The 11,342-nt window shown below is 46.2% G+C and overlaps 1 protein-coding gene across 1 annotated transcript; it reads right to left on the bottom strand.

Annotated features, from left to right (window-relative positions):
* Positions 1-6,120: 6,120 nt before the first annotated feature.
* LOC125527158 (senescence-specific cysteine protease SAG39-like) lies at positions 6,121-7,269 on the bottom strand. Its single transcript, XM_048691717.1, has 2 exons — positions 6,934-7,269; positions 6,121-6,826 (listed from the first exon to the last, which is right to left on the bottom strand). Exons 1-2 carry the CDS (start codon positions 7,249-7,251, stop codon positions 6,266-6,268), a joined length of 879 nt encoding a protein of 292 aa, XP_048547674.1. The 5' UTR covers positions 7,252-7,269; the 3' UTR covers positions 6,121-6,265.
* Between the last annotated feature and the right edge of the window lie 4,073 nt (positions 7,270-11,342).

Here is an 11,342-nt window from a genome sequence, read left to right as displayed (position 1 = left end):
GGCCCAAATCTGACATGTCCAAAAAAAAGATATCTACACATAGATCTAACCACTCAAAAAAATGTATACAGAGATCTAACACGTATATTTGTAAACTTACCTGAGACTCTTGTAAGATTTGGGGCAACCTGTCGGCGAGCTACTCATGAAAGTCCTCCTGCAATGACGGCGGCTGGGTGGAGAGGATCCGGAGGATCTCAGCCGGAATGTTGCAGCCCGTGTACTACTCGACGAGGCAGCGTCCGGAGGATATCCAATTACATCTTTGATTTTCTATGAACACTATTAAATCACTACATGAACTCATTGGTTACTAACTTGGATCACTTTCGAGATACATCTTGTGTTAGAGGAATAAGAAATAAATACTTTGGTAGCTTTTTTTGTGAGAGAAAGACAATTTGGTAGCTCATGTGGTACTCTTTCAATTATACGATGAATGGATGTAGGGTCATATAGACCAAATATGTGTAGCATAGACATTAGGTCAAGTCAGATGGTTCTTGAGTGGATAAAAGAAATAACAAATACCACTGTTAGCGATTAAACATTTCAAATTTGACCCACCGGGGGTGCCCCTCATTACCATAGAATTCCTCACTGAGGTTCTGGCTCCTCTCTCTCTCTAGTTCTCCACCAATAGCCTCTCAGAAGGGCTGCTCTTGCCTGTAGATCTTCTCTGCTACGGCCTAGCTCTAGACGGCGAAGCCCTTGCATTTGAATGTGTGAAATCAGACAGAGGAGCCAGAGTCGCTGGAGCAAAGGACGACGACCTCCCCACCAGACAGCCCCGCCTCGTCAATAGCCCACTTCTTGTATTACTCGAGACATCAAGAGTCCTTGGTGACAAACCCTTGATGATTGAAGCAGAGCTTGGCCAGGTACTCCTCATGGGTGTGCGCCACGTCGAGCCGCTTGAAGGCATCCCAATTCTCCTGCTCCTCGTTGCGGGAGACCACTCGAGGGTCAATGGTGACGAACTCCGGGACCTCTCGGTTGCTGAGGGGGAAGTTGATATTCGTCCAGTTGCCATAGACACCCACTGCCTTCACATTGTACGCCCTCACCGCCAGCTCCTCCGTCTGGAAGGAAACAATCCAGTAGCGTTGGATCGTGTCCCTATCCTTGATTTCTGACACCAGCATCCCCCACAGCCACTGCCGCATGTCGCGGTTCTTCCTCTTAGGTGGCGGCATGTTGATGAAGCAGTTGGAGGAGGCTGCGCCGCCACGTTGGTGCAGCACGATGCGTGTCCACGCTTCTAAGTGGCGGCGGGGACCTCAAACGGCTGAATCCCGCCATTTCGGGGGCAACGCCGGTCTATTGAAAGTGCTGGCGTGGGAGCGGTGTGGCTACGGTGCTAGCGTGCCATGTCAATGCGGTGAGAGAGAGAGAGAGAGAGAGAGAGAGAGAGAGAGGCGGCACAAGGGGGGTATTTATCCTCAGATTCAGCCGCATCTCGGTAAATATTAGCGATGGTCAATGGGAGGAATATAACTTTTTAGGTGCTAAACTAGATAAGTGTTTGGCTAGGTCTAGTTTAGCTCCCTAAAACATATTTTTTACTCCTTTAACCGGTTTTGAGGGATCGGGTAGAGATGCTCTTACATTGCTAGTGGTACATGTAGCCATGTCTACGTTAGTTTTCTTGAGTGTGAATGCCATTCATAATTGTACCATATATATTCTTGCGCAGTTCACCACGATCTACTTATTATTTGCACTTAAAGTCAAAATCAGTAGCTCAACTTTCATTATAATATATAATTGCACAGCTACTACTCCCTCCGTTCCTAAATACTTGTCTTTCTAGGCATTTTAACAAGTGACTACACACGGAGCAAAATGAGTGAATCCACACTCTAAAATATGTCTACATACATCCGTATGTAGTAGTCATTTGAAATGTCTAAAAAGACAAATATTTAGGAACGGAGGGAGTACTACACAATGATCCATCATCCCTAGTTGAACAGTTTCCCTCTTGCCCTTTGTGTGCTCCATCCCGGATGAACTTCTCTTGTCGAGTTGTAACGGTTAGTAGGGACAGAAGAGAGACTAGCTTCCTGGATATACGAGGATGATGGTCATTGGGGTGTATCCATGTGGTTCATGGTGGGATTCAATATTACAGACTGTGAATAGGATGCATCGGCCGGGAATATAGGTCCCAGCCTGAAAAAGAGACTCTGTATGCCTTGGGAGTATGAGTTGAAGCCATAACTGTGGTGTTTCGTGTGCATTGTATATCTTGAGTTTGTATGTGGGATGGAGTTTGTATGTGGGCTTCTTGAGTTTGTATGCGGGCATATTTATATTGTTATCTGCAGCATGGGCGTCTTGTCCGCCTCCATGAAGAATTCATCCTCAATCCACAAGATAAGTATGCCCGCATCAGTTGGTCGATGAGCCATCGCTAGTCACTCCTTGCACCTACTTGCATGACTGGAGTTTATACAGGCTCATCTCAACTACTTCTCTACAACGTGAATAGACAATAAGAAATGTCTTATCATTCCCGACGTTCTTTCCATGCTGAAATTGACATTTCCTAGCGAACGGAACAGGGGACTCGGGCAAGACCATGATGTTCTGGCGAAAGATCGTCTAGAATATGCTGAGACGATATTTTTTTTTGTAGTGAACTCACATGTACAAAGCTGTCCCTTTGTTATATTACTTGAAACATATAGTACAGTGTCGAAGGTGGCTAGAATATATGGTACAAATAATTGGTCATTCATGGTTCATATTAGATAGTAAAACAATCTCATATTATATCTAGGAGTTCATCAAGCTGTGTTTATTCTATATATAGGAGTAGCATTGACTACTACTAGTGATATATATTTTTAATAATTAATTAATGGATCTTGTGCTTCCGTAGGTTCATGCGACAGGGTAAGATGCCAACTTGTTAACGCCGCAGGCGCCCGTGCCTCTCTGGAGCTTCATGCTGTTAAACACAATATGGTGTAGCGTGACAGCCTTGGAGAGAATATAGACTTGTGCGGCATAGTTAGGTAGTTAGATGAGATAACTCAACTATGTAACCATATATTTTTTTTTCTCTATCTTTTCTTCTCCCTCAAGTTGTAATCTCCAACTGTATGCGCTATCCAGGGAGGTGCGCCCCTGTCTATAAACATGCAGCGCGTCCTCTCTCGTTGAGGTAAGACGCTTTCGCCTAAAGCACACATGTAACCTTCTTCTCCCCAGTTTTGGCCTCATGAGTTCCTGATGAGCCAGTAGCTTGTCCCATCCTACTCGACACCGTAGCCCACCACGGTCACCGCGTGATTTGGTGGGTCTTTCTCAATGTGATTCTGTTCTATCCGCTAAGAAACCCATATTTATATGGGAAAATTTCTGTGTTGGTACCTGTATGTACTATATTAGTGCTACAATATCACATGGTGGCATTTCTTTTTTGTAGGTGGTGGGAGAGATGCGGAAGATTGATATATTTTTATAGGCTGGTTGCTGTTGATTGATTTGAAAAAGGATTGCTCTATAATTGAATACCTCAATCGAATTGAAGAGCTTAAAAATTAGGTAACAATAGTGACTTAAAATAATTGAATGGGAGAGCTCCTTGAGCAATTATTGACCCAGTCAAAATTGAGTGACTTAATTTAAATTGAAGACCTTAATTAACCGTGAGGCCTAAAAAATTAGAAAGTAGTGTGTAGTATAAAATAATTGAATGTGAGCGCTTTCAAAAATTGTTGAAGGTCAAAATCGGGTGACCCAATTTCAATTGGAGACCTTAATTGATTGTGAGCCCTTTAAAATTAAGGAGCTTAGTGTTATAGAGGATATTAATATTCTCTCCATTTCCGCCCTTCAGATATGGCCTCTTTAAAAGTCTGAATAGCAGACAATACACTTTGCCATGTGTAAGAGCTTCCCTTTTTCAACTCACAGCTTAGGAGATCACCTTATGGATAGTACTTAGTCCTTAGTGTTGGAAATATGCCCTAGAGGCAATAATAAATTGATTATTATTATATTTCCTTATTCATGATAATCGTTTATTATCCATGCTAGAATTGTATTGATAGGAAACTCAGATACATGTGTGGATACATAGACAACACCATGTCCCTAGTAAGCCTCTAGTTGACTAGCTCGTTGATCAATAGATGGTTACGGTTTCCTGACCATGGACATTGGATGTCGTTGATAACGGGATCACATCATTAGGAGAATGATGTGATGGACAAGACCCAATCCTAAGCATAGCACAAGATCGTGTAATTCGTATGCTAAAGCTTTTCTAATGTCAAGTATCATTTCCTTACACCATGAGATTGTGCAACTCCCGGATACCGTAGGAGTGCTTTGGGTGTGCCAAACGTCACAACGTAACTGGGTGACTATAAAGGTGCACTACGGGTATCTCCGAAAGTGTCTGTTGGGTTGGCACGAATCGAGACTGGGATTTGTCACTCCGTGTGACGGAGAGGTATCTCTGGGCCCACTCGGTAGGACATCATCATAATGTGCACAATGTGATCAAGGAGTTGATCACTGGATGATGTGTTACAGAACGAGTAAAGAGACTTGCCGGTAACGAGATTGAACAAGGTATCGGGATACCGACGATCGAATCTCGGGCAAGTATCGTACCGATGGACAAAGGGAACTGCATACGAGATTGATTAAGTCCTTGACATCGTGGTTCATCCAATGAGATCATCGTGGAACATGTGGGAGCCAACATGGGTATCCAGATCCCGCTGTTGGTTATTGACCGGAGAACGTCTTGGTCATGTCTGCATGGTTCCCGAACCCGTAGGGTCTACACACTTAAGGTTCGATGACGCTAGGGTTATAAAGGAAGTTTGTATGTGGTTACCGAATGTTGTTCGGAGTCTCGGATGAGATCCCGGACGTCACGAGGAGTTCCGGAATGGTCCGGAGGTAAAGATTTGTATATAGGAAGTCCTATTTCGGCCATCGGGACAAGTTTCGGGGTCATCGGTATTGTACCGGGACCACCGGAAGGGTCCCGGGGGCCCACCGGGTGGGGCCACCTATCCCGGAGGGTCCCATGGGCTGAAGTGGGAAGGGATCCAGCCCAAAGTGGGCTGGGGCACCACTTTCCCCTAGGGCCCATGCGCCTAGTGTGGGGGAAACCTTAATGGAAGTGTCCCACAAGGGGAAGGCACCCCTAGGTGCCTTGGGGGGGAGGGAATCCTCCCTTGGCCGCCGCCCCCCTAGGAGATTGGATCTCCTAGGGCCGGCGCCCCTCCTTGGCCCCCCCTATATATAGTGGGGAGATGGAGGACTTCTTACCTTTTGCCTTTGGTGTAGCCCTCCCCCTCTCCCAAGTCCTTCTCCTCTCCCGTGGTGCTTGGCGAAGCCCTGCAGGATTGCCACGCTCCTCCACCACCACCACGCCGTTGTGCTGCTGCTGGATGGAGTCTTCCTCAACCTCTCCCTCTCTCCTTGCTGGATCAAGGCATGGGAGACGTCACCGGGCTGTACGTGTGTTGAACGCGGAGGTGCCGTCCGTTCGGCACTAGGACCTCCGGTGATTTGGATCACGACGAGTACGACTCCATCAACCCCGTTCACTTGAACGCTTCCGCTTAGCGATCTACAAGGGTATGTAGATGCACTCTCCTTCCCCTCGTTGCTGGTTTCTCCATGGATAGATCTTGGTGACAAATAGGAAAATTTTGAATTTTTGCTACGTTCCCCAACACTTAGAACTTGAGCACCAATAGAATCAGGTTCCCAAAGGAAACGCCGACATTGTCTCGATAACATTGGTATATTAAAAGTGAGGGCCCGTATGCGGGTAGTTGGGCATGAGGCATTCCGTCTGATCATTCATAGCATTTTTGCCTGACGGAATTGACATTTTCATAACGGACCGTGGGTAGTTTGGGTCTGGGGCATCCGATCTTAATTATCATCCCCCATTTTCTTAATTTCCACATTGAAATTGACATTTCCTAGCAAACGGAAGAGGGAGCGAAAAACCGCCTAGAATATGTTGAGACAATATATTTTTTTTGTAGTGAACTCACATGAAACATAGAGTATAGTGTCGAAGGTGGCTAGAATGGATTGTACAAATAATCGCTCATTCATAGTACATATTAGATAGTAAAACAATCTCATGTTACATCAAGGAGTGCCCCTTAATAATCTCTTCAAAGCAAGCACATGCGGTTAATCAGGTTGTGTTTATTCTATATATAGGAGTAGCGTAGTAATAATTTTAATTAATGTATCTTGTGCTTCGGTAGGTTCATGCGACAGGGTAAGATGCCAGCATGTCAACGCCGCAGGCGCCCGTGCCTCTCTGGAGCTTCATGTAGCCTCCTTCTCTCCAGTTTTGGCCCCACGAGTTCTTGATGAGCCAGTAGCTTGTCCCATCCTGCTCGACACCGTAGCCCACCAGGGTGACCGCGTGGTTAATTTCTGTGCCGCAGGCGTCGCCGGTCATGTTGCCGCCATTGTACATCTGGAAGCTCGGCTGCTTTCCATCGATGCCGACGGACACGGGCTGGTTAGCGACGGCGGCGGCAAGCGCGTCCTCGTTGTTGGCGGGCACGACCTGGTAGCCGCGGATGGTGGCGGCCGGCTGCGTGGCATCGGAGTCGCACCTGCCTTGGGCCGTGACGTATGGGTAGGCGTCCTCGGTGGTGATGCCTCCGTTGTCCACTATGTACTCGAAGGCAGAGGTCATGAAGCCGCCGCCGCACCCGTGGTTCTCGGTGGTGCAGTCGAGCAGCTGCTGCTCTAAGAGGGAGACCATCTGGCCGGTGGTCTCCACGGCAGCCGCCGCAGAGAAGGCCCAGCAGCATCCTGTACGTAGCAAACCAAACGACGTCGTGTAAGTTTTACTTATTACGGATTACGGACTACTCACGGTAAAGAACGTGCATGCATGCATGCACTGAGTAGGTACGTATCACACCGTCCTTGGTACTTTACACCGGTAAGTGCGCCTGTGGTCCTCCAGTCAACGCCCTGCTCGTCGGCGGCGGAGAGGCTGACGTTCTTGTACTTGAATCCCGGCAGCATCTTGGGTCCCGGTGGCGCGGGCTTGAACCCGGTGTAGCTGGCGGCGAACTCCTTGCTGGTCAGGTCGGCGAACTTGTTGACGGCCAGGTGGTACTTCTTGGTGCCATCGGCGTTGGACCTGGCGACAAGCTCGGAGTTGGCTTTGAACACCTGGAAGCGCAGCGCCTTCTCTGCGTCATCCTTGTACTTGCGCCCGTGCTTGGCCATCTACTTCTCGTGGATCTATAGGCGGTAGTTGTAGTTGGTGCTGAAGCTATCGGAATCGGGTGCTTAAATAGGCGGCCTGCTGAAACGGCTTGATCGTAGGTCACGGCAGATGTGGCTGAATATTCCCAGCCCCAGACAACACGGTGATCCTAGGTCACGGCAGATGTAGCCTAATATTTCCAGCCCCACACAACACGGTGCTAATTTTTGGAACCGTGTGTGGAAAAATAATACGTAATTCTAAGTTTGAACTTCATCGAGTTTGGCAATTTTAGCCGAATACGGAATACGCTTGTGGACTCATATATATACGGTCACTGGTCTACTGTGACGCACGTCGTATTTATCCACTTGGCAAGATGTTGACACAGTCTGTTTGCAAAAAGAAAACTGTAAGAGACTTCATTGAGCTTTTCCATCGCCCTCTCTAATTTGGTACGTATGAGTTTGACTGCTGACCAGAGATTCAATCGAACCTTCCACAAAGAGTGCCATTGTCCAAGTTCAGCATCCGTTTACTTGCTGCCTGGTAGTACTAGCATAGTATCCTAACGTGTGCGTCGTGCACAATGTCATACCCAAATGACCGTGTCCTCGTTGAGCTAATTAAGGGTATACGATTAAGATAAGTTGAGTATGTAAAATGCTACTCCTAAGTTACAACCTACAAGCTTAGCTTAATGGTCCATCTAATGAGTTAATCCAGAGGGAGAAGCAGCCCGTAGCTGGATATTTTTCGCTGGAGCCCACTCCTTTAAAGCCGAATGACGCCCAGCTCACCTTCGTCATGACGCCCTCTCTCCTTTACACCGTACGTTCACCACAGACCGCCAAGGTGGAGTTCCCCGCCACTGTTATCAGGGCGAGGAGGCGTGCGCCGCCCGTGACACCCAAGAAGGCAGATCCAATGTCTCATGAGTCTTTGTCACATTGTAACATATAGTTGAATGTCATGCATTACCACAAAATAAAAATATGATGTCCATTCAATCACGCCACCGTGTCCGTTATTAACTCTTGAGTCAACCTACCAATACTTTTACCCTTCTATACAAAGATAAAAAATTGTACGATTTGATGAAAAAACAAACAAACCTCTCACTCATGCAATTTACAGCAAAGCCATCTCTAATGAAATGCACTTTGCCACATTTTCCAAAATAGAAAAAATATTCTGCTCAAGACAACTGTTACTGAACAGGCCAACTCCAACCCGCATCCCGCTCACTCTCAACCCTTACTCTTATCACAAGATTCCACTAACTCGTGTTCTAATTGGGCCAGTGATCGACGCCATCAAATGCTTCAAGAAAGGAGGCGGTAGCACCAAAAATAAAGCAAACTTCCTACTGGGTTGGCAACTCATCCAAGTATATTTGCATGGACCATTATAATTAAGGCAAGATAGATAAACTTAAACATAAAAAACAACAATGAACACAGGTCTACTGTTGCTCGAAGATCACTTTCCTTCTCATCCGAGCAAAAACTTCAGCTTTGTTTTCACATGATCTCTCTATAGCGTAGGTCAGGGCACTTGGTGTTGGAATTATTATGTGACCAAATGGTCAAAACGTTAATTACCATAAGTTAATATGGGCCCATTAGTTAATTTCGGGATTAATACCAATTAAATGGCAATTAACAATCGGGCCCGTGATTGGGGGGGGGGGGGGGGGGGGGGAATTTATGTTAATATGGTTAAGGTCCCACAGTCAAAGTCAGCGCATTATATAAGGGAGCAGATGCACCTAAACATGAGTCAATCGCATTAGTCATCCTCTCCTCCCAGAATCACTCCTTTTCAATCAGGAGAGGCGCAGCTCATTGACATGAAGGCCTTGCCGTTTCTTCGGCAAAGTGCTGGAGACGCTGCTGCAGTTCGTCATCAACTTCAGACTCTAATTTCTCTACCGAGATGGCCTCTCCAAACGGAGGTATAATTATCTACTGGCCACTAATTACCGCATCAGATCAAATTGTGTTCATGTATATTAGATAAGATTCATTAGCACTTATATAATCTCAGCAGTTATTCTATCATTTGGTATCAGTAGCAAGGGTCACGTGCCTAAAAATCTGTCTTGGTATAACTTGCCTAAAAATCGCGCGTGGAGGCGTGGTATATGCGCATCAAGGGTCACGTGCTTCAGCCAGCATCATTGTCGCCGGCAGTCTTGCCTCGCGCACGCATTCTACCGGTGACGCCGCTCGTCAGTTCCGAGCGCCGCCGTCTTCTCGTTTTTGCTGACGTGACTCGCCTCACGGTGGTGCTTCCTCCGCTGCGTGCATCAGGTGTCAGGCGAGCGCATCGCGACGTGTTGCCGCAACTGCGCGCATCTAAGAGCCACGCGAGCGCCGCACGCTGCCATCGCCGCCGCCGCCGTCTGCATTAGTCGCAGTGCGCATCATGCCGAGTCTCGACGCCGCACGCATCAGGGCGATGCTCTGGCTGCCGTGCGCGTCATGGGGACGTAATAGCGCAGGACGCGGCGCATCATCACCTTCCCCGCATAGCCGGCTCATTTTCGTAACTGTCGCGTCGCTCGATACGTTTTTCCTGATGGTAGCGGCGACGGAGGGAGCTGGTTTGGTCGATTAGGGATTCGGCCTTGCACTCGTAACTTTTTCTTTTTCGAGACAATGCACTCCTCGTAACTGACTAGGCTGCCACTAATTTGGCCGGGGTCTTACTTATTACTGGGCCGCACAGAAGCATTTTTGGTTAATAACTAGCGATGCCAGGCAGCATCAGAGTTGGAAAGTAATCTTGTACTAGCACGTGCAGCTTATTTAGTTTTAACTCCTCAGCTTCCTGGTACTTTCAGGAAGACTACATGCCAAGCTTTTAAATTCTGTTGTTATTTTAAAACAGTAGATGGCTGTTTAAACATTTGTATTTCATGAGTATTTTTTTTCTGGGTGTTGCATCATACAAATTAGAGCCTTAGCCTTTGCACCTGCTGTATTTTTCATAGGTTACATGTGCATTAGTTCTGTTTGCTGCCGGTCATCAATTAGTTGCTAGTGCTTTAGTTAGGCAGCAGCGCATGATTCCTGCACTGCCGTCTCCCGTGCACAAGTTACGTGCATTCTTATTTAATTCTGCTAACTAAATTGCATGGTTGATTATTATTATTTTTACGTGCATTTCAGTCGTTATTCACGAGCATTAAGTGTTGAATTAGAATGGAACCAACGAGAAATTTTGGTTTAACAATGCTATATATTCTCACGACAATCATGATAATTAATTTTAGTACTACATGGTTACATACTGACCAACGTGGTATGTGATCATGATTATTTTTGGACCTTTTATCTAAGGCTACTATATATCTTGGGGTAATTGCAATAATTAATTTTTGTGATGCATGATTATATTCTGACCAAAGTTGATTATGATCATGATTATTAAAATTAATTTCCCAATAAAGATAGTTCATTTGTTCCTTTTTTCGTTACTGCCCAACGGTGTTGCGAATTAGGATTTAATTTATTTTTGGCATGTATTAATCAGACTAATGCAAATAACATGCAATAAGTTACAATTTGGTATGGATGTTATTTTCACAATTTTTTAATTCTAATATCCATGTTATTTTCCCTTTAATTCAGCCTTCAACCCATTAGCTATTTCTGTGCACATCAGTGGAATTGAGCATCTCAATGAAACCAAATTTCCTTCCTGGAAGGAGCATATTCTGAATGCCCTTGTGATCATGGACCTTGACTGCGCACTTAGAGAAAAAGCTCCTATTCCTCCGCCCTCTGATGATGAAAACCTTCTTGAGAAAAGCAAGGTTTATGAGGCTAATAAGGAGAAATGGGAGCGCTCCAACCGCATGTCTGTCAAGCTCATTGTCGGTGTCAAAACCGGCGGATCTCGGGTAGGGGGTCCCGAACTGTGCGTCAAGGTCGGATGGTAACAGGAGACAAGGGACACGATGTTTTTATCCAGGTTCGGGCCCTCTCGATGGAGGTAATACCCTACTCCTGCTTGATTAATAGTGATGATATGGGTAGTACAAGAGTTGATCTACCACGAGATCAAGGAGGCTAAACCCTAGAAGCTAGCCTATGGTATGATT

This window comes from Triticum urartu, unplaced genomic scaffold, assembly GCF_003073215.2.
Source record: "Triticum urartu cultivar G1812 unplaced genomic scaffold, Tu2.1 TuUngrouped_contig_3099, whole genome shotgun sequence".
Taxonomy (NCBI): domain Eukaryota; kingdom Viridiplantae; phylum Streptophyta; class Magnoliopsida; order Poales; family Poaceae; genus Triticum; species Triticum urartu.
Note: the sequence above shows the minus strand (reverse complement) of the source record. Positions and strands in the feature narration are given on the sequence as shown.